The 25,811-nt window shown below is 42.4% G+C and overlaps 1 protein-coding gene across 1 annotated transcript in view; it reads right to left on the minus strand.

The window, feature by feature from the left end:
* Positions 1-17,718, minus strand: part of LOC120021050 (pro-neuregulin-2, membrane-bound isoform-like) — a 42,877-nt gene extending 25,159 nt beyond the window's left edge. The window contains exons 1-3 of the mRNA XM_038964699.1: positions 17,671-17,718; positions 13,121-13,140; positions 12,804-12,862 (exon numbers count right to left, since the gene is read on the minus strand). Of these exons, the coding sequence (XP_038820627.1) occupies positions 12,804-12,862; positions 13,121-13,140; positions 17,671-17,718 (127 nt within the window). The remainder of the gene's footprint in view (positions 1-12,803; positions 12,863-13,120; positions 13,141-17,670) is intronic.
* Positions 17,719-25,811: the final 8,093 nt, after the last annotated feature.

Below are 25,811 nucleotides of genomic sequence, written 5' to 3' on the forward strand. Positions count from 1 at the left end.
ACGATCGTCTTGAGGATAATGAGTGGACCAAGGCGCAGCGTGTGAAAAATACATCTCTTTTATTTGAGACGAGTGAAACACGAAACGAACACTTATAACAAAACGAAACAAAACAACAAACGACCGTGAAGCTACAAACGTAAGTGCGATAACAAAAGCTACAAACGTTCTACATAGACAATTACCCACAAACGCATAATGCCTATGGCTGCCTTAAATATGGCTCCCAATCAGAGACAAATGAAAGACAGCTGTCTCTGATTGAGAACCACTCAGGCAACCATAGACATACCTAGACACATTCACTATACACAACCCCATACACTAAACCCAACACCCCCTTTACCATATAACCACCCAAGACAAGACAAAACACAAACATTCCCCATGTCACACCCTGACCTAACTAAAATAATAAAGAAAACAAAGAATACTAAGGCCAGGGCGTGACAGTACCCCCCCCCAAGGTGCGGACTCCGGCCGCAAAACCTAACACAAAAGGGGAGGGTCCGGGGTGGGCCTTCCTATGGCGGCGGCTCGGGTGCGGGACGTGACCCCCACTCCACCATTGTCAATACCCGCTTTGGTGGCTCTGGTAGATCCTGGCTGACTGGCGGCTCTGGAAGATCCTGGCTGACTGGCGGCTCTGGAAGATCCTGGCTGACTGGCGGCTCTGGAAGATCCTGGCTGACTGGCGGCTCTGGAAGATCCTGGCTGACTGGCGGCTCTGGAAGATCCTGGCTGACTGGCGGCTCTGGCAGATCCTGGCTGACTGGCGGCTCTGGCAGATCCTGGCTGGCTGGCGGCTCTGGCAGGTCATGGCTGGTTGACGGCTCTGGCTGGTCATGGCTGGATGACGGCTCTGGCTGGTCATGGCTGGATGACGGCTCTGGCTGGTCATGGCTGGATGACGGCTCTGGCTGGTCATGGCTGGCTGGCGACTCTGGCTGCTCATGGCTGGCTGGCGACTCTGGCTGCTCATGGCTGGCTGGCGACTCTGGCTGCTCATGGCTGGCTGGCGACTCTGGCTGCTCATGGCTGGCTGGCGACTCTGGCTGCTCATGGCTGGCTGGCGACTCTGGCTGCTCATGGCTGGCTGGCGACTCTGGCTGCTCATGGCTGGCTGGCGACTCTGGCTGCTCATGGCTGGCTGGCGACTCTGGCTGCTCATGGCTGGCTGGCGGCTCTGGCAGATCCTGGCTGACTGGCGGCTCTGGCAGATCCTGGCTGATTGGCGGCTCTGGCAGATCCTGGCTGATTGGCGGCTCTGGCAGATCTTGGCTGACTGGCGGCTCTGGCAGATCCTGGCTGACTGGCGGCTCTGGCAGATCCTGGCTGACTGGCGGCTCTAGCGGCTCCTGACTGACGAACGGCTCTGACGGCTCGGGACAGACGGGTGGCTCTAATGGCTCGGGACAGACGGATGGCTCAGATGGCGCTGGGCAGACGGATGGCTCAGATGGCGCTGGGCAGACAGATGGCTCAGATGGCGCTGGGCAGACGGATGGCTCAGATGGCGCTGGGCAGACGGATGGCTCAGATGGCGCTGGGTAGACGGATGGCTCAGATGGCGCTGGGCAGACGGATGGCTCAGACGGCGCTGGGCAGGCAGGCAGCGCAGACGGCGCTGGGCAGACGAGCAGTGCAGGCGGTGTTGGGCAGACGGCCGACTCTGACCTGCTGAGGCGCACAGTAGGCCTGGTGCGTGGTGCTGAAACTGGTGGTACCGGACTGGAGACACGCACCTCAAGGCTAGTGCGGGGAACAGGAACAGGGCACACTGAATTCTCGAGGCGCACTATAGGCCTGGTGCGTGGTATCGGAACTGGTGGTACCGGGCTGAGGGCACGCACCTCAGGGCGAGTGCGGGGAGAAGGATCAGTGCGTACAGGGCTCTGGAGACGCACAGGAGGCTTGGTGCGTGGTGCCGGAACTGGTGGTACCGGGCTGGGGACACGCACCTGAAGGCTAGTGAGTGGAGGAGGAACAGGGCTCTGGAGATGCACAGGAGGCTTGGTGTGTGGTGTAAGCACTGGTGGTACTGGGCTAAGGGCACGCACCTCAAGGCGAGTGCGGGGTTCTGGAACTGGAGACCTGGTACGTGGCGCCGGCACCAGAGAGCTGGTGCATGGGGCTGCCACAGGAGAGCTGGTGCGCTGAGCTGGCACAGGACGTGCAGGGCTAGGGAGGCGCACAGGAGGCCTGGTGCGTGAGGCTGGCACGGTCTTCACCAGACGGCTAGCCCGCACCTCAGGACGAGTATGGAGAGCTGACTCAGGTGGCATCAAATCCCCGACACGCTCCGTCGGGCGGATGTCGTGCCTCATGCACCAAACCAGCAAATCCCTCATTACTCTCTCCTCCAATTTCCCCATTAAATCCTTCACAGTCTCTACCTCGCTCACCTCCAATACCGCCCTCACCGGCTCCTTACGGTAATCAGGAGGAGTTGGCTCAAGTCTCCTGACTGACCCAACTACACTCCCCGAGAGCCCCCCCCCCCCCCAAGAAATTTTTGGGTTTGACTCGCGGCCTTCCAGCCTCGTTTCCGTGCTGCCTCCTCATATCGCCTCCTCTCGGCTTTAGCTGCCTCCAGCTCTTCACGAGGGAGGCGATAATCTCCCGGTTGAGCCCAAGGTCCCTTACCTTCCAGTATCTCCTCCCAAGTCCAAGAATCCTTTATGCGCTGCTCCTGCTGCTGCTTAACACGCTGCTTGGTCCCGTTGTGGTGGGTAATTCTGTCACGATCGTCTTGAGGATAATGAGTGGACCAAGGCGCAGCGTGTGAAAAATACATCTCTTTTATTTGAGACGAGTGAAACACGAAACGAACACTTATAACAAAACGAAACAAAACAACAAACGACTGTGAAGCTACAAACGTAAGTGCGATAACAAAAGCTACAAACGTTCTACATAGACAATTACCCACAAACGCATAATGCCTATGGCTGCCTTAAATATGGCTCCCAATCAGAGACAAATGAAAGACAGCTGTCTCTGATTGAGAACCACTCAGGCAACCATAGACATACCTAGACACATTCACTATACACAACCCCATACACTAAACGCAACACCCCCTTTACCATATAACCACCCAAGACAAGACAAAACACAAACATTCCCCATGTCACACCCTGACCTAACTAAAATAATAAAGAAAACAAAGAATACTAAGGCCAGGGCGTGACAATAACCCTACTAGAGAACCATTATAACCCTACCAGAGAACCATTATAACCCTACTAGAGAACCACTATAACCCTACCAGAGAACCATTAAAACCTTACCAGAGAACCATTATAACCCTACTAGAGAACCATTGTAACCCTACCAGAGAACCATTATAACCCTACTAGAGAACCACTATAACCCTACTAGAGAACCACTATAACCCTACTAGAGAACCATTATAACCATACCAGAGAAACATTATAACCCACTAGAGAACCACTATAACCCTACTAGAGAACCATTATAACCCTACCAGAGAACCACTATAACCCTACTAGAGAACCACTATAACCCTACTAGAGAACCATTATAACCCTACTAGAGAACCATTATAACCCTACTAGAGAACCAATATAACCCTACTAGAGAACCACTATAACCCTACTAGAGAACCACTATAACCCTACTAGAGAACCATTATAACCCTACTAGAGAACCAATATAACCCTACTAGAGAACCACTATAACCCTACTAGAGAACCATTATAACCCTACCAGAAAACCACTATAACCCTACTAGAGAACCACTATAACCCTATTAGAGAACCATTATAACCCTACTAGAGAACCAATATAACCCTACTAGAGAACCACTATAACCCTACTAGAGAACCACTATAACCCTACTAGAGAACCATTATAACCCTACTAGAGAACCGCTATAACCCTACTAGACAAACACTATATCCCTACTAGAGAACCACTATAACCCTACTAGAGAACCATTATAACCCTACCAGAAAACCACTATAACCCTACTAGAGAACCATTATAACCCTACCAGAAAACCACTATAACCCTACTAGAGAACCACTATAACCCTACTAGAGAACCATTATAACCCTACTAGAGAACCAATATAACCCTACTAGAGAACCACTATAACCCTACTAGAGAACCACTATAACCCTACTAGAGAACCATTAAAACCCTACTAGAGAACCACTATAACCCTACTAGACAAACACTATATCCCTACTAGAGAACCACTATAACCCTACTAGAGAACCATTATAACCCTACTAGACAGCCACTATAACCCTACTACAGAACCATTATAACCCTACTAGAGAACCACTATAACCCTACTAGAGAACCACTATAACCATACTAGAGAACCACTATAACCATACTAGAGAACTATTACTGCCTGTTACTCAGGCCCAGAAGCCAGGATATGCATATAAGTGGTATCATTGGATAGAAAACACTTTGAAGTTTGTAGAAATGTTAACATAATGTATGAGACTATAACACAATTGATATGGTAGCCGAAAATCCAAAGAAAAAACAAACGGAATTCTTATTTTGTTTTAGATTACATAATCTTTCAATGGAAAGCTATGGGTGCTATGCAATTCCAGCTTCCAGATTGCAATTCCTATGGCTTCCACTAGATGTCAACAGTCTTTGTTCAAGGTTTCAGGCTTGTTCCTTCCAAAACGAGGAAGAATTTTGAGTTTTGGTACCGGGAGTCAAAGTTGGAAATCAGTCTGTGGGCGGGCGACGAAGAGGTGGGCGGGCGACTTGCTAATTTTACTTTTCTATTGAACATACTTCATTCCGTATGAAATATTATAGTTTAATTACATTTTAGGGTACCTGAGGATTAAATAGAAACATAGTTTGACTTATTTTAACAACGTTTAGCGGTAGCTTTTTGGATTCTTTTGTCTGCATGTTGAACGAGTGAATTACTGAAATTGATGGCGCCAACTAAACAGACTTTTTGGGATATATAAAATGATTTTATCTAACAAAACGACATGCATGTTGTAGCTGGGACCCTTGAGATTGCAAACAGAGCTATCACAGCTATTTGTGATTTTATGAAGACTGTGCTGGTTGAAAAAATATGTTGATGTGGGGCGCTGTCCACAAACAATTGCATGGTATGCTTTCGCTGTAAAGCCTATTGTAAATCGGACGATGCAGTTAGATTAACAAGAATCTCAGCTTTTAACATATATAAAATACTTGAAAGTTCATAAATGTTTAATATTACGATTATTTATTTGAACGCCTTTCAATTTCACCGGATGTTGTAGACAGGTGTCATGCTGACGGGATGCCTAATCCTAAGAAGTAAAGAAGTATTATAACCCTACTAGAGAACCACTATAACCCTACTAGCAAACTACTATAACCCTACTAGAGAACCATTATAACCCTACTAGAGAACCACTATAACCCTACTAGAGAACCACTATAACCATACTAGAGAACCACTATAACCCTACTAGAGAACCACTATAACCCTACTAGAGAACCATTATAACCATACTAGAGAACCATTATAACTATACTATAACCTTACTAGAGAACCATTATAACCCTACTAGTCAACTACTATAACCCTACTTCAACCCTTCTAGAGAACCATTATAACACTACTAGACAACCAGTATAACCCTACTATAACCTTACTAGAGAACCATGATAACCCTACTAGAGCACTACTATAACCCTACTAGAGCACTACTATAACCCTACTAGAAAATCATTATAACCCTACTAGAGCACTACTATAACCTTACTAGAGAACCATGATAACCCTACTAGAGCACTCCTTCAACCCTACTAGAAAATCATTATAACCCTACTTCAGAACCAATACAGCACTTCTATAACCCTACTAGATAACCACTATAACCCTACTAGAGAAATATTATAACCCACGAGAGAACCACTATAACCCTACTAGAAAACCACAATAACTCCACTAGAGAACAATTATAACCCAACTAGAAAGCAATTATAACCCTACTAGAGAACCATTATAGGCCACATGAGAACCATGACCAACCCTACTATAAATTCTTCATAACCCTACTAGACAACTACTAAAACCATATCAGAGAACCATTATAACCCTACAAGAGAACCATTATAGCCCTACTAGAAAACCATTATAACCCTACTAGAGAACAACTACAACCTTATTAGAACCCTACTAGAGAACAACTGCAAACCTGCTAGAGAACCATTATAACCCTACTAGAGAAGAATTTTACCCATTTTAGAGAACCATTATAAAACTACTATAACCCTACTAGTGAACCATTATAACCCTACTAGTGAACCATTATAACACTACTAGTCAACCACTATAACCCTACTACTACTTTTCTAGAGAACCATTATAACCCTTCTAGAGAAATATTATAACACTTTTAGATAACCATTACAACCCTACTAGAGAACCAGTATAACCCTACTAGAGAACCATTGTAACCCCTCTAGATAAACATTATAACCCTACTAGAGAACCAGTATAACCCTACTGGAGAACCACTATAACCCGACAAGAGAACCATTATAAGCTTTCTAGAGAATCACTATAACCTTACTAAAGAACCACTATAACCCTACTAGGGAACCATTATAACCGTTCTAGAGAACCACCATAACCCTACTATAACCCTACTAGTGAACCATTATAACTCTACTATAACAAGACTGGAGAACAATTTTAACCCAACTAGAAATACATTATAACCCTACTAGAGAACCACTGTAACCCTATTAGAGAACCATTATGACCCTTCTAGAGAACCATTGTAACCCTACTATAACCCTACTAGAGAACCATTATGACCCTACTAGAGAACCATTGTAACCCTACTATAACCCTACTAGAGAAACATTAGAACCCTACTAGAGACCCATTATAACCCTACTATAATCCTAGCAGAGAACCATTATAACCAAACTAGAGAACAATTATAACCCTTCTAGAGAACCATTATAACACTACTAAAACCCTACTAGTGACCCCATATAACCCTACTCGAGAACCATTATAACCGTTCTATGACCCTAAGAGTGAACCTTTATAACTCTTCTAGATAACCATTATAACCCTACTATAACCCTAATAGAGATCCATTACAACCCTACTATAACCCTACTAGAGAACCATTATAACCCTACTAGTGAATCATTATAACCTTACTAGAAAAGCATTATACCCTACTGGAGAACCACTACAACCCTACTAAAACCCTACTAGAGAACCACTATAACCCTACTAGAGAACCATTATGACCCTACCAGAGAACAATTATAATCCTACTAGAGAACCATTATTACCCTACTATAACCTTACTAGAGAACCATTATAACCCTACTAGAGAACCATTATAACCCTAATAGAGAACAATTAAAAACCTTCTAGAGAACCATTAATAACAATCTAGAGAATCACTATAACCCTACTAAATAACAATTATAACCCTACTAGAGAACCATTATAACCATTTTAGAGAACCACTATAACCCAACTAGAGAACCATTATAAACTTTCTTGAGAAGCACTATAACCCTACTAAAGAACAGGTATAACCCTACTGGAGAACCATTATAACCCTACTAGAAAACCGCTATAACCCTACTGCAGAACCATTATAACCCTACCAGAGGACTATTATAACCCACTAGAGAAACCCTACAACTCTACTAGAAAACCACTACAACCCTACTAGAGAACCATTATAACCCTATTAGAGAACCATTACAACCCTACTAGACTACCACTATAACCATACTAGAGAACTATTAAAACCTTTCTAGAGAACTATTATAACCCTTCTAGAGAAACATTATAACCCTTCTAGATAACCATTACAACCCTACTAGAGAACCAGTATAACCCTACAAGAGAACCACTATAACCCTTCTAGAGAACCATTATAACCCTTCTAGAGAACCATTATAACCCTACTAGACAACCACCATAACCATACTAGAGAACCATTATAACCCTTCTAGAGAACCATTATAACCCTACTAGAGAACCAGTATAACCGTACTAGAGATCCACTTTAACCCTACTATTTAACTATTATAACCGTTCCAGAGAACCACTATAACCCTACTTGTGAATCATTATAACCCTACCAGAAAACCATTATAACCCTACTAGAAAACCATTATAACCCTAATAGAGAACAATTAAAACCCTTAAAGATAACCATTATAACCATTTTAGAGAACCACTATAATCCAACTAGAGAACCATTATAAACGTTCTAGACAATCACTATAACCCTACTAAAGAACAATTTTAACCCTACTAGAGAACCATTATAACCCTAATAGAAAACCGCTATAACTCTACTGCAGAACAGTTATAACCCTACCAGGGAACAATTATAACCCACTAGAGAACCCCTACAACCCTACTAGAAAACCACTATAACCATACTAGAGTACTATTATAACCTTTCTAAGGAACTATTATAACCCTTCTAGAGAACCATTATAACCCTTCTAGATAACCATTATAACCCTACTAGAGAACCAGTATAACCCTACAAGAGAACCACTATAACACTACTAGATAACTATTATAGCCATTCTAGAGAACCATTATAACCATACTAGGGAACTATTATAACCTTTCTGAGGATTTGTTATAGACCTTCTACAGAACCACTATAACCCTACTAGAAAACCATTATAACCCTAATAGACAACCACTATAACCATACTAGAGAACTATTATAACCTTTCTAGAGAACTATTATAACCCTTCTAGAGAACCATTATAACCCTTCTAGATAACCATTTAAACTCTACTAGACAACCGCTAAAACCCTGCTAGAGAACTACTATAACCCTACTATAACCTTTCTAAAGAACCATTATAACCCTACTAGACAACCACCATAACCATACTGGAGAACCATTATAAACCTTCTAGAGAACCAGTATAACCCTTCTAGAGAACCAATTTCACCCTACTATTTAACTTTTATAACCATTCCAGAGAACCACTATAACCCTACTAGAGAACCATTATAACCCTACTAGAGAGCCACTATAAACCTATTAGAGACCCATTATAAACTTACTAGAGAACAATTATAACCCTACTAGAGAACCACTATAACCCTACTAGAGAACAATTATTACCCTGCTAGAGAACAATTATTACCCTACTAGAGAAAGATTATAACCTTATTAGAGAACCATTATAACCCTACTAGAGAACCATTATAAACCTACTTGAGAACCATTATAACCCTACTAGAGACCCATTATAACCCACTAGAGAACCGCTATAACCCAACTAATGAACAATTATAACCCACTAGAGAACCATTATAACTCTACTAGAGAACCATTGTAACCCACTAGAGAACCACTATAACCCTACTAGAGAACCCCTATAACCCTACCTTAATACTACTAGACAACCACTATAACCCTACCTTAACCCTACTAGACAACCACTATAACCCTACCTTAACCCTACTAGACAACCACTATAACACTACCTTAACCCTACTAGACAACCACTACAACCCTACCTTAACCCTACTAGACAACCACTATAACCCTACCTTAACCCTACTAGACAACCACTACAACCCTACCTTAACCCTACTAGACAACCACTATAACCCTACCTTAACCCTACTATACAACCACTATAACCCTACCTTAACCCTACTAGACAACCACTATAACCCTACCTTAACCCTACTAGACAACCACTATAACCCTACCTTAACCCTACTAGACAACCACTATAACCCTACCTTAACCCTACTAGACAACCACTATAACCCTACCTTAACCCTACTAGACAACCACTATAACCCTACCTTAACCCTACTATACAACCACTATAACCCTACCTTAACCCTACTAGACAACCACTATAACCCTACCTTAACCCTACTAGACAACCACTATAACCCTACCTTAACCCTACTAGACAACCACTATAACCCTACCTTAACCCTACTAGACAACCACTATAACCCTACCTTAACCCTACTATACAACCACTATAACCCTACCTTAACCCTACTAGACAACCACTATAACCCTACCTTAACCCTACTAGACAACCACTATAGCCCTACCTTAACCCTACTAGACAACCACTATAACCCTACCTTAACCCTACTAGACAACCACTACAACCCTACCTTAACCCTACTAGACAACCACTATAACCCTACCTTAACCCTACTAGACAACCACTATAACCCTACCTTAACCCTACTAGACAACCACTATAACCCTACCTTAACCCTACTAGACAACCACTATAACCCTACCTTAACCCTACTAGACAACCACTATAACCCTACCTTAACCCTACTAGACAACCACTATAACCCTACCTTAACCCTACTAGACAACCACTATAACCATACCTTAACCCTACTAGACAACCACTATAACCCTACCTTAACCCTACTAGACAACCACTATAACCCTACCTTAACCCTACTAGACAACCCCTACAACCCTACCTTAACCCTACTAGACAACCACTACAACCCTACCTTAACCCTACTAGACAACCCCTACAACCCTACCTTAACCCTACTAGACAACCACTATAACCCTACCTTAACCCTACTAGACAACCACTTTAATCCTTTGTGAAATTTTAAGAGGAGTCAATCCCTTGTGGAGATTTAAACTGCCCTTAAAAAAATTCCTCATGGGTAAATACTAGTTAACGCAGGGGTTATGTTGATGTGTAAACACAGGGAAACATAGCAACCCTGAGTGGGGCACAAATACATGATCCCACACAGAATGCGAACATACAGTTTAATGCCAAAATAAAGGAAACTCTTGAGTAAATGAGGGATACAAAGTATATTTAAAGCAGGTGCTTCCACACAGGTCTGGTTCCTGAGTTAATTAAGCAATTAACTTCCTATCATGCTTAAGGTCCCTTATAAAAATGACTGCACTGGTGATTACTGCATTGTTGGTTTAGAGCTTGTAAGAAAGGCATTTCACTGTATTTGTGCACTTGACAATAAAACTTGTAACTTGAAAAATGCCCAGTTGCTCATTACTTTGGCTGCCATGGCTAGAAGAGATCTCAGTGACTTTGAAAGAGGGGTCTCAAAGAGCATAGAGGGTTTAAAGGGTGTGTGTCTCAGTCACCAGATCTCAACCCAATTGAACACTTATGGGAGATTCTGGAGTGGTGCCTGAGACAGCGTTTTAAACCACCATCAACAAAATGATGGAATTTCTTGCGTAAGAATTATGTTGCATTCCTCCAATAAAGTTCCAGACACTTGTAGAGTCTATGCCAAGGTCCATTGAAGCTGTTCTGGCTCGTGGTGGCCCAACGCCCTATTAAGACACGTTATATGTTGGTGTTTCCTTTATTTGGACAGTTAACTGTACATCAGAGCCAATAGCTTCGAGGGATGAGCTGTCGAGCTCAAGTTCTCCACATGCGTCTCTAATCTGGGTGTAATTGTGAGGTTGATGGACGTGCTTGCTGGGGTTGCCAATGTGGAGCGCTGGTGTTGGGTTAAGCTCTGTCGCCCCGGGCCACTAGTGCTGTTTAATACTGCACTGTAATGTAATTATAGGGCAGGAACTCAGGGCTGAGGAGGACCTCTGTGAGAGCAGGCAGACTTTGTTGTTTTACTGTGAGAATGGCATTCAGCTGCTGCTAAAGCTTGGGACTTGTTATTGCAAAAACAGTGAGGAGAATAGCAGGGTAAGCTCTGTGTGTGTGTGTATGTGCGTGTGCACATGTGTGGTCAGGGAATACAACTAAGACTGGCATTGTCCATACATGTCCTGATCCATGATGTGACCAGGCAGGTGTTGTCATTGTAGACTGCCTATGCATTTCATTCAGACAAGCATGTTCCATATGAAGTGATGCAATACCTACATGCTTATTTTGCCTATTGCATTCCCATGGGATTTAGTGATGATCCATGGGCAATATGGATAGTCAAAAAGTACCCTGGGTAGTTTATCTTATCAATAACAAATTGACAAAAGATACAGAGACATTAGAATAATGACCAGTTAATGTAATCAGTCAATTAGGACTGTAATGTCATTTGTATTACAACTGGCAATGTCATTAAGCTGAATCAGGCGTCATCAGTCTTATTCCTAACAGCTATGTCACCTGACATTCCTGTTTGATAACTAATGCAATATAATCAGGGTATTTCTGTCCATGGATCAGCACTAATGTTATCACAAATGACTTTGGTTTTCTCCCTAACTGGAGACACACACAGCAATCCAAGTATTCCATTCTAGCAGAGCACATGCAATTACTGTACATATCAATGTCAAGGACATTCAGTACCAAGTCACATGCCGACTGAACGTGTTGAAGGGATCCAGTGAATGCATCTCTACGCTAATTCTATGTAATGCAGTCATTTGTTTTAAAATTATAACATCAACAAATGAACGATGTTGGTCTGAACGGAGCATCGCCACGGGGATGAGTCAACACACACAGATGGTAGAGCAACAACTATTAGGACCAAACAACACAGAGTCATGCCACATGTCAACATCCTGTACCACATGCAGGACAGACAGACAGACAGACAGACAGACAGACAGACAGACAGACAGACAGACAGACAGACAGACAGACAGACAGACAGACAGACAGACAGACAGACAGACAGACAGACAGACAGGCAGGCAGGCAGGCAGGCAGGCAGGCAGGCAGGCAGGCAGGCAGGCAGGCAGGCAGATAGATAGACAGACAAGCAGACAGACAGACAGATAGACAGAAGAGGAAATGGACATACGGTAGAAACTGGCCATGACGTAGTTTTGACAGCGATCACCAGTAAAGTCATTCGGACACCTGATGGAAAGAAACAAATCCACAAAAAGAGAGGGAGGTGGGAGGGAGGAGGAAGGGAGAAGGGAGGGAGGGAGGAGGGAGTGAGACAGAGCAGAGATAGAGGGTATCGAGAGGAGAGGATATGAACAAGAGACAGGGAGGAGGTGAAAGGAGAAAGACAGAGAAAGAAAGAAGCAGAAGAACTGAATTAGAACCACAGCAACACCAGGGACAGTAGAAGCAAAGCGATCCCAACGGTGACACTATTGTGTCGCGCACCTCCCATGGCTTTGGTTGACCTGAGAGGAAGGAGGAGGAGGAAGAGGACCATAGAGGAAACCCAGTGACAACGTGACTCTGTTCTCAGCTGTTGGTGTCATGTGAACATACTTTTGTAAGGATTGGGCATGCGCAACCGCAGTGGCTCAGTCTGCAAACACCGCTGGCCGAAGAATCCATCTGGACATCTGGGGAGGAGGAGAGGGGGACAACATGATATGAAAAACGCAGCAGTGAAGTCTGTACACACGTTACTGGTGAAGGCCTGAAAGAGAGGTTACATTACAATATGCAATATGGTGGTCCAGAAACATTACACTAAAAAGCATCACTAGGTTTTGGCTTACTCAGTAAAGTAATTGGGTTAGAAATGAGTGTCACTCAACAAGGGTGAATGTCTCTTGCTGAATAGAAGGCAGTTGACCATGAGGACCATGAGGACTCAATGATCTCTACCATCCTAGTCTATCTGTATCATCTAACAATCAATAGTGTCATGTGTTCAAACAAATTAACACTGGTAGGAACATGTATGCTCATGAAGGCAACATTTCCACACCACCAGCTCTTAGCAAACAAACTGTAGCTGCATCCAACGGCGCCTGTTGGTAGATAATCAGGTAACTTGGAAGCATAGAAATGTAAACATTGGGACTGAGGCATAAAGCTGGATCAAACAATAGACCATATAGGATATGGACTCATGGCAACATTAGACAACTTTTGAAGAGCTCAAAACATCTGGATTCTGGAGTGAACCATCACTTAAACAAACTCAGCCTTTGCATTGGATGGCACTTTATAAAACAGTCAGAGTAAAAATCGAATTAGATCATATCAAATGTTCTTTGTTACATACTGTAACGGCTGTCGTCAGGAGAAGGAGAAGAGGACCAAGGTGCAGCGTGGTAAGTGTCCATATTACTTTTAATAAATACGAAACACTTGAACAAAACAACAAAACGACAAACGAACAGTTCTGCAAGGTGCAATACACAAAACAGAAAACAACTACCCACAAACACAGGTGGGAACAGGCTACCTAAGTATGTTTCTCAATCAGAGACAACGATAGACAGCTGCCTCTGATTGGGAACCATACCAGGCCAAACACATAGAAATACAAAACATAGAACAACATAGAACACCAGACATAGAATGCCCACCCCAAACTCACGCCCTGACCAACCAAAATAGAGACATAAAAAAGATCTCCAAGGTCAGGGTGTGACAGTACCCCCCCCAAAGGTGCGGACTCCGGCCGCAAAACCTGAACCTATAGGGGAAGGTCTGGGTGGGCATTTCACCGCGGTGGCGGCTCTGGTTCGGGACGTGGACCCCGCTCCACCTTAGTCTTGGCCCACTTAGGTGGCGCCTCTGGAGCGTGGACCCTTACCGACGACCCCGGACTGGGGACCCTCGCAGCGGGCCCCGGACAGGAGGGCGACTCTGGCTTCTCCGGACAGGAGGGAGACTCTGGCTGCTCCGGACAGGAGGGAGGTTCTGGCTGCTCCGGACAGGAGGGAAACTCTGGCTGCTCCGGACAGGAGGGAAACTCTGGCTGCTCCGGACAGGAGGGAGACTCTGGCTGCTCCGTACAGGAGGGAGACTCTGGCGGCTCCGGACAGGAGGGAGACTCTGGCGGCTCCGGACAGGAGGGAGACTCTGGCGGCTCCGGACAGGAGGGTGACGCTGGAGGCTCCGGACTGGAGGGCGTTGCTGGAGGCTCCGGACTGACGGCCTTCATTGGAGGCCTCGTGCCATAACTCCTCACTGGAGGTTTCTTGCCATGGATCCTCACTGGATGCTTCGTGCCATGGATCATCACTGGAGGCTTCGTGCCATGAATCATCACTGGAGGCTTCGTGCCATGGATCATCACTGGAGGCTTCATGCCATGGATCATCACTGGAGGCTTCTTGCCATGGATCATCACTGGAGGCTTCGTGCCATGGATCATCGCTGGAGGCTTCTTGCCATGGATCATCACTGGAGGCTTCGTGCCATGGATCATCTCTGGAGGCTTCGTGCCATGGATCATCTCTGGAGGCTTCGTGCCATGGATCATCACTGGAGTGGAGAGACACACAGGAGGCCTGGCTCTGGGAGAAGGCACAGGACTCACCAGGCTGGGGAGACATGCAGGAGGGTTAGGGCTTAGCACAGGCACAGAACTCACCAGGCTGGGGAGACATGCAGGAGGCCTTGTCCTTGGCCGAGGCACCGGATGCACTGGGCCGTGGAGGCATACTGGAGGTCTCGAGCAACGAGCCTGCACAACTTGTCCTGGCTGGATACTCCCTGTAGCCCGGCATGTGCGGGGAGTTGGAACAGGCCGCACTGGACTGTGCTGGCGAACCGGGGACACCGTGCGTAGGGCTGGTGCAGTATACCCCGGGCCGAGGAGACGCAGTGGAGACCAGATGCGCTGAGCCGGCATCATCCCTCCTGGCTCGATGCCTCCCTCCCACTCTAGCCCGGCCGATGCGAGGAGCTGCGATGTAGCGCACCGGGCTATGCGTGTGCACTGGGGACACCGTGCGCTTCACCACATAACACGGTGCCTGCCCGGTCACTCTCTCGCCACGGTAAGCACGGGGAGTTGGCTCAGGTCTCCTACCTGACTCTGCCAATCTCCCCGTGTGCCCCCCAAAAAAACATTTCTGGGGCTGCCTCTCGTGCACGTTACCTCGAGCCAATTCCTCATAGTGTCGCCGCTCCGCTCTAGCTGCGTCCAGCTCCTCTTTCGGACGGCGATACTCTCCCGGCTGTGCCCAGGGTCCCTTGCCGTCCAATATTTCCTCCCATGTCCAGGAGTCCATTCCACGCTGCTTGGTCCTATGTTGGTGGGTAGTTCTGTAACGAACGTCGTCGGGAGAAGGAGAAGAGGACCAAGCTGCAGCGTGGTAAGTGTCCATATTACTTTTAATAAATACGAAACACTTGAACAAAACAACAAAACGACAAACGAACAGTTCTGCAAGGTGCAATACACAAAACAGAAAACAACTACCCACAAACACAGGTGGGAACAGGCTACCTAAGTATGGTTCTCAATCAGAGACAACGATAGACAGCTGCCTCTGTTTGGGAACCATACCAGGCCAAACACATAGAAATACAAAACATAGAACAACATAGAACACCAGACATAGAATGCCCACCCCAAACTCACGCCCTGACCAACCAAAATAGAGACATAAAAAAGATCTCCAAGGTCAGGGCGTGACACATACACGTGTTTAGCAGATGTTATTGCGGGTGAAGTGAAAAGCTAGTGTTTCTAGCTCCAACAGCGCAGTAATATCTAACAAGTAATATCTAACAATACACACAATCTAAAGTAAAGAAAATAAATTAAGAATATATAAATATTTGGACGAGTAATGTCAGCGCGGCATTAATTAAGCTACAGCAGAATAGGATAGAATACAGTATATACATATGAGATGGGCAATGCAAAATATGTAAACATTATTAAAGTGACTAGTGTTCCATTATTAAAGTGGCCAGTGATTTCAAGTCTATGTATATAGGGCAGCAGCCTCTATTGTACTAGTGATGGCTATTTAACAGTCTGATGGCCTTGAAATAGAAGCTGTTTTTCAGTCTCTCAGTCCCAGCTTTGATGCACCTGTACTGACCTCGCCTTCTGAATGATAGTGGGGTAAACAGGCAGTGGTGATCTTGATGATCTTTTTGGCCTTCCTGTGACATCGGGTGCTGTAGGTGTCCTGGAGGGCAGGTAGCTTGCCCCCGGTGATGCGTTTTGTAGACCACACCATCCTCTGGAGAGCCCTGCGGTTGCGGGCGGTGCAATGCCGTACCAGGTGGTAATACAGCCCGACAGGATGCTCTCAATTGTGCGTCTGTAAATGTTTGTGAGGCTTTAAGGTGCCAAGCCAAATTTCTTCAGCCTCCTGAGGTTGAGTGGGTGGACCATTTCAATTTGTCAGTGATGTGTACGCCGAGGAACTTGAAGCGTCCATCTTTTTCCCTGCGGTCCCGTCAAAGTGGATAGGGGGGTGTTCCCTCTGCTGTTTCCTGAAGTCCATCCTTGTGGGGCCCCAGTGTTGAGGATCAGTGAAGTGGAGGTGTTGTTTCCTACCTTCACCACCTGGGGGCGGCCTGTCAGGAAGTCCAGGGCGGGGTTCAGACCCAGGGCCTCGAGCTTAATGATGAGCTTGGAGGGTACTATGGTGTTGAATGCTGAGCTATAGTCAATGAACAGCATTCTTACATAGGTATTCCTCTTGTCCAGATGGAATAGGGCAGTTTGCAGGTCTACTCTACGGAATCCGGTAAGATAGAGGTGTTATAATCCTTGACTAGTCTCTCAAAGTACTTGATGACAGAAGTGAGTGCTACGGGGCAGGAACAACGGTGTACATCTTGAAGCATGTGGGGACAACAGACTGGGATAGGGAGAGATTGAATATATCCGTAAACACTCCAGCCAGCTGGTCTGCGCATGCTCTGAGGACACGGCTAAGGATGCCGTCTGGGCTGGCAATTTTGTGAGGGTTAACACGCTTAAATGTCTTACTCACGTCGGCCACGGAGAAGGAGAGCACACAGTCCTTGGAAGCGGGCCGCATCGGTGGCACTGTGTAATCATCAAAGCGGGCGGTGAAGGTGTTTAGCTTGTCCGGAAGCAAGACGTTAGTGTCCACGACGTGGCTGGTTTTCCCTTTGTAGTCCGTGACTGTCTGTAGACAAGGCTGGCAGACTTAGTAGGAGGGTACACTGTTCAAAATACAAAAACATTCCCTTTTTTTCCAGTCTGTCTCTTCCTCTCCCTCTCTCCTAATATCCCCAATTTTGCAGATATTAGGCCGCCCGTCCCCACCTCCCCATCTGTGCTGCAAACAAGTTATAACTGACAGGTACACCAGTGAGAAAGGCAGAGGTCATGGAATAATGTTCCCCTGATCGAGAGTGCCAGAGGGGTGGGCCTACATGTGTGCTCAAGTGCCAACCCACAGGGATTAAACAACCCCCCTCTAATCACACCATCCCCCTCTCGTTCTAACCTCTTGGCCTCTTCCTTCTTCACATGGGGTTGCAAATAGCCCTCCATCATTTGACTTGGGTCCTGTATAGAAGAGAACTCAGTCTGTTACATATTTTGAACCTTTATTATTCTGGTAATAGGCCCCTGCCTGTGCACTTCATCTTATAGCAACCACATATCATTTTGGCCATGATGTTCTGGGAGACTCTTTATTGCACTTTTATGTCTCTCTCTGTGCCCATGTCTTTGTTCCCTGCCCTTTCTACATGTCTGGTGGAGAGGAGTGCATTTAATATGGTGAAGACAGTTGATGCCCAGTTACAGTGTCACGCCTCTTTCATGTTGGCAAAGCTCTGTTGAGTTTGCTCTTGAACCACTACAACCATATTTATAATAATAACAATAATAATAATCATTGATTAAACTTTTATAGCGGTTCATACATAAAGAACATTTCAAAGTGCTGTAAAGCAACAAAAACAAAAAACAAGCAATTTAAAAACAACATAATTATTCATCATGAGTAGATCGACAGTCAAGAGACTAAAGGTTGAGAATGTTCATGGCTTGATTGAGGTCAGCAGAGGGAGGAGGTGTTCAACGAGAAGAGCCGGAAGCAGGGAGGCGGGAGGCAGCATGGTGTCTCGACCAGCCACACTATCTGTGGCTTTGTAGTAGGACTCAGTCAGATGAAGTGAGAGTTCCGTACTAGCCACTGGACTAGAAGCTAGCTAGCTAGCTACTCTTCACTACTACCAAAGTTCAACTCACACCCGGGTGATGCTACGGCCGTCACGAGGCACCAGAAAGCACACTACATACAACACCAATAGTAATTCAGGAGTAGCCTCATAACTTAGTCCTCTATATAGCCATGGTCATCTGTCATTTTGGTACACCTCTGTATACGGGCTTCTCTCCATCCTCAACGACCAGACAGATATTTATGGGGATGCCTGTCCACTTAATCAAAAACACTGCTGCAGCCCCTTCTCCCAATCATTCTATTCTTCTTCTTCTTGTGTCTCCTTAGCCCCCTCTCCCTCTCTCTCAACGAATCAGGATGTGTGGTTCATTGAGGGGTGCCAACATTCCACACTCTCTCTCCACCAACAGGACCGTTAATCCACCAGAGGTCATTCCACACTCTCTCTCCACCAACAGGACCGTTAATCCACCAGAGGTCATTCCACACTCTCTCTCCACCAACAGGACCGTTAATCCACCAGAGGTCATTCCACACTCTCTCTCCACCAACAGGACCGTTAATCCACCAGAGGTCATTCCACACTCTCTCTCCACCAACAGGACCGTTAATCCACCAGAGGTCATTCCACACTCTCTATCCACCAACAGGACCGTTAATCCACCAGAGGTCATTCCACACTCTCTCTCCACCAACAGGACCGTTAATCCACCAGAGGTCATTCCACACTCTCTCTCCACCAACAGGACCGTTAATCCACCAGAGGTCATTCCACACTCTCTCTCCACCAACAGGACCGTTAATCCACCAGAGGTCATTCCACACTCTCTCTCCACCAACAGGACCGTTAATCCACCAGAGGTCATTCCACACTCTCTCTCCACCAACAGGACCGTTAATCCACCAGAGGTCATTCCTGGTGATTTATGAGATTTCTAAAATGTCTCCCAGAAGTATTATGATATTCCATCATGTCTAATGACTCATACTGAGTGATATGTTAAACTGAGGATCACACAATAATAGGGAAAGACTGCTGGAGAAACGACTAAGACCAATGCACTGTCACTGTAAAATCTACAAATGTTGAAATCTGTCCTCATAAAGGAAACGGTGTACGAATCAAGCACATATTGAAAGAAATCTATATCCGTTTGAGGTTTTTAAACAGGATTAAATATCTTCTTTCAACATAAACCAAGCACACAGCACATAGCGCACAAGCATTTCAGCAAAACAAACCCATTAGACTAAAGACACAGTAATGACCCCAAAGGCAATTAGCAGTCAGATATCTGATGGATGTTCTTCCTTCATGAAGAATATTGGCCTGATGAGTCTTACATGTACCTCCAACCTACAGTACAGACTGTACTTGATCCAGGCTCATATCATTCACTGTTCCTGTCTGTTTTCTTGTCCCCGACTTGCAGGAATCTTTATCGAGCAGACATTGCTAATGTGGCTGATACTGTGTAACATGTCATGCCATGAACTACAGTGCTACTGGATTACCTTCAGGGTCATTTGTTAAACTTTTCCTTCCACTCTAAAGAACTATATATTTCAAAGTGAAGGAGCCGGGCATTCAAATAGGGCCAGCTGTCGGCCAGACTTGTTCAGCCGATGAGTAATACCGGCTGAAGCCTGGCCTATATTGAATGAGATGGCTTTGGGGCAACAATTCCCTGCAGGCCTCCACTGCATTATCCAACTTTTCTGGACCCGTGCCTCGACCGTGAGTGAATTAGCTGCAGCAATTGAGTTATTGCTCCCTCCAATTTGTACACAGCTTATTGAATGGCTGTTGCAGCCATGTCCTCACTGCTTGCTGAGCAGTGTTGCTGGGGCCAGCAGAACACACACAATGGCTGGCCAGTGGACCTGCACACTATTCTTCATCGTCGACCAACATGGAAGCACATGATATTTAACTTATGGACCAAAGCACACTATGAAAGGATGTGATACTGAAACTGTAGAGATGTCAAACACAACAGCGCGCCACTCGATCTCCAGCACAGACTGTCATATTGATGCAAACTCTCACTATAGGGGATTGCATCATAAACATTTACATCATTTGAGCTTGCTGCAAGGACTTGTCTTTTGCAAGTACAACACACAGAATACAAACCCATATACTTTACGCACATTCTTACATATGCTGTTATAGTACAGCTTCATAATGTTGTTATAGTACAGCTTCATAATGTTGTTATAGTACAGCTTCATAATGTTGTTATAGTACAGCTTCATAATGTTGTTATAGTACAGCTTCATAATGTTGTTATAGTACAGCTTCATAATGTTGTTATAGTACAGCTTCATAATGATGTTATAGTACAGCTTCATAATGTTGTTATAGTACAGCTTCATAATGTTGTTATAGTACAGCTTCATAATGTTGTTATAGTATAGCTTCATAATGTTGTTATAGTACAGCTTCATAATGTTGTTATAGTACAGCTTCATAATGTTGTTATAGTACAGCTTCATAATGATGTTATAGTACAGCTTCATAATGTTGTATAGTACAGCTTCATAATGTTGTTATAGTACAGCTTCATAATGTTGTTATAGTACAGCTTCATAATGTTGTTATAGTACAGCTTCATAATGTTGTTATAGTACAGCTTCATAATGTTGTTATAGTACAGCTTCATAATTATGTTATAGTACAGCTTCATAATGTTGTTATAGTACAGCTTCATAATGTTGTTATAGTACAGCTTCATAATGTTGTTATAGTACAGCTTCATAATGATGTTATAGTACAGCTTCATAATGTTGTTATAGTACAGCTTCATAATGTTGTTATAGTACAGCTTCATAATGATGTTATAGTACAGCTTCATAATGTTGTTATAGTACAGCTTCATAATGTTGTTATAGTACAGCTTCATAATGTTGTTATAGTATAGCTTCATAATGTTGTTATAGTACAGCTTCATAATGTTGTTATAGTACAGCTTCATAATGTTGTTATAGTACAGCTTCATAATGATGTTATAGTACAGCTTCATAATGTTGTTATAGTACAGCTTCATAATGTTGTTATAGTACAGCTTCATAATGTTGTTATAGTACAGCTTCATAATGTTGTTATAGTACAGCTTCATAATGTTGTTATAGTACAGCTTCATAATGTTGTTATAGTACAGCTTCATAATTATGTTATAGTACAGCTTCATAATGTTGTTATAGTACAGCTTCATAATGTTGTTATAGTACAGCTTCATAATGTTGTTATAGTACAGCTTCATAATGATGTTATAGTACAGCTTCATAATGTTGTTATAGTACAGCTTCATAATGTTGTTATAGTACAGCTTCATAATGTTGTTATAGTACAGCTTCATAATGTTGTTATAGAACAGTTTCATAATGGTGTTATAGTACAGATTCATAATGTTGTTATAGTACAGCTTCATAATGATGTTATAGTACAGATTCATAATGATGTTATAGTACAGCTTCATAATGTTGTTATAGTACAGCTTCATAATGTTGTTATAGTACAGCTTCATAATTATGTTATAGTACAGCTTCATAATGTTGTTATAGTACAGCTTCATAATGTTGTTATTGTACAGCTTCATAATGTTGTTATAGTAAAGCTTCATAATGTTGTTATAGTACAGCTTCATAATGTTGTTATAGTACAGCTTCATAATGTTGTTATAGTACAGCTTCATAATGTTGTTATAGTACAGCTTCATAATGATGTTATAGTACAGATTCATAATGTTGTTATAGTACAGCTTCATAATGTTGTTATAGTACAGCTTCATAATGATGTTATAGTACAGCTTCATAATGTTGTTATAGTACAGCTTCATAATGATGTTATAGTACAGCTTCATAATGTTGTTATAGTACAGCTTCATAATGTTGTTATAGTACAGCTTCATAATGATGTTATAGTACAGCTTCATAATGTTGTTATAGTACAGCTTCATAATGTTGTTATTGTACAGCTTCATAATGTTGTTATAGTACAGCATCATAATGTTGTTATAGTACAGCTTCATAATGTTGTTATAGAACAGCTTCATAATGTTGTTATAGTAAAGCTTCACAATGATGTTATAGTACAGCTTCACAATGATGTTATAGTACAGCTTCATAATGTTGTTATAGTACAGCTTCATAATGCTGTTATAGTACAGCTTCATAATGTTGTTATAGTACAGCTTCATAATGTTGTTATAGTACAGCTTCATAATGTTGTTATAGTACAGCTTCATAATGTTGTTATAGTACAGCTTCATAATGATGTTATTTTACAGCTTCATAATGATGTTTTAGTACAGCTTCATAATGTTGTTATAGTACAGCTTCATAATGTTGTTATAGTACAGCTTCATAATGTTGTTATAGTACAGCTTCATAATGTTGTTATAGTACAGCTTCATAATGTTGTTATAGTACAGCTTCATAATGTTGTTATAGTACAGCTTCATAATGTTGTTATAGTACAGCTTCATAATGTTGTTATAGTACAGCTTCATAATGATGTTATAGTACAGCTTCACAATGTTGTTATAGTACAGCTTCATAATGATGTTATAGTACAGCTTCATAATGTTGTTATAGTACAGCTTCATAATGTTGTTATTGTACAGCTTCATAATGTTGTTATAGTACAGCTTCATAATGTTGTTATATTACAGCTTCATAATGTTGTTATAGTACAGCTTCATAATGTTGTTATAGTACAGCTTCATAATGATGTTATAGTACAGATTCATACTGTTGTTATAGTACAGCTTCATAATGTTGTTATAGTACAGCTTCATAATGATGTTATAGTACAGCTTCATAATGCTTTTATAGTACAGCTTCATAATGCTGTTATAGTACAGCTTCATAATGTTGTTATAGTACAGCTTCATAATGTTGTTATAGTACAGCTTCATAATGATGTTATAGTACAGCTTCATAATGTTGTTATAGTACAGCTTCATAATGTTGTTATAGTACAGCTTCATAATGATGTTATAGTATAGCTTCATAATGATGTTTTAGTACAGCTTCATAATGTTGTTATAGTACAGCTTCATAATGTTGTTATAGTACAGCTTCATAATGTTGTTGTAGTACAGCTTCATAATGTTGTTATAGTACAGCTTCATAATGATGTTATAGTACAGCTTCATAATGTTGTTATAGTACAGCTTCATAATGATGTTGTAGTACAGCTTCATAATGTTGTTATAGTACAGCTTCATAATGTTGTTATAGTACAGCTTCATAATGTTGTTATAGTACAGCTTCATAATGTTGTTATAGTACAGCTTCATAATGTTGTTATAGTACAGTTTCATAATGGTGTTATAGTACAGCTTCATAATGTTATTATAGTACAGCTTCATAATGATGTTATAGTACAGCTTCATAATGATGTTATAGTACAGCTTCATAATGTTGTTATAGTACAGCTTCATAATGTTGTTATAGTACAGCTTCATAATGATGTTATAGTACAGCTTCATAATGTTGTTATAGTACAGCTTCATAATGTTGTTATTGTACAGCTTCATAATGTTGTTATAGTACAGCTTCACAATGTTGTTATAGTACAGCTTCATAATGATGTTATAGTACAGCTTCATAATGTTGTTATAGTACAGCTTCATAATGTTGTTATTGTACAGCTTCATAATGTTGTTATAGTACAGCTTCATAATATTGTTATAGTACAGCTTCATAATGTTGTTATAGTACAGCTTCATAATGATGTTATAGTACAGCTTCATAATGTTGTTATAGTACAGCTTCATAATGTTGTTATAGTACAGTTTCATAATGTTGTTATAGTACAGCTTCATAATGTTGTTATAGTAGTTTCATAATGTTGTTATAGTACAGCTTCATAATGCTGTTATAGTACAGCTTCATAATGCTGTTATAGTACAGCTTCATAATGTTGTTATAGTACAGCTTCATAATGTTGTTATAGTACAGCTTCATAATGTTGTTATAGTACAGCTTCATAATGATGTTATAGTACAGCTTCATAATGATGTTATAGTACAGCTTCATAATGTTGTTATAGTACAGCTTCATAATGTTGTTATAGTACAGCTTCATAATGTTGTTATAGTACAGCTTCATAAGGCTGTTATAGTACAGCTTCATAATGTTGTTATAGTACAGCTTCATAATGATGTTATAGTACAGATTCATAATGATGTTATAGTACAGCTTCATAATGTTGTTATAGTACAGCTTCATAATGTTGTTATAGTACAGCTTCATAATGTTGTTATAGTACAGCTTCATAATGTTGTTATAGTACAGCTTCATAATGATGTTATTTTACAGCTTCATAATGATGTTTTAGTACAGCTTCATAATGTTGTTATAGTACAGCTTCATAATGTTGTTATAGTACAGCTTCATAATGTTGTTATAGTACAGCTTCATAATGTTGTTATAGTACAGCTTCATAATGTTGTTATAGTACAGCTTCATAATGTTGTTATAGTACAGCTTCATAATGTTGTTATAGTACAGCTTCATAATGTTGTTATAGTACAGCTTCATAATGTTGTTATAGTACAGCTTCATAATGATGTTATAGTACAGCTTCATAATGTTGTTATAGTACAGCCTTCATAATGGATTGTTAGTAGTACAGTTTCATAATGTTTGTTATAGTACAGCTTCATAATGTTGTTAGAGTAGCTTCATAATGTTGTTATAGTACAGCTAGTTATAGTGCAGCTTTCATAATGTTGATAGTACAGCTTCATAATGTTGTTATAGTACAGCTTCATAATGCTTGTTATAGTATAGGCTTCATAATGTTGTTATAAGTACAGCTTCATAATGTTGTTATAGTACAGCTTCATAATGTTGTTATAGGTACAAGCTTCATAATGTTGTTATAGTTACAGCTTCATAATGATTGGTGATAAGTACAGCTTCATAATGAGTGTTATAGTACAGCTTCATAATGATGT

Source organism: Salvelinus namaycush, chromosome 26 (genome assembly GCF_016432855.1).
Source record: "Salvelinus namaycush isolate Seneca chromosome 26, SaNama_1.0, whole genome shotgun sequence".
NCBI lineage: Eukaryota > Metazoa > Chordata > Actinopteri > Salmoniformes > Salmonidae > Salvelinus > Salvelinus namaycush.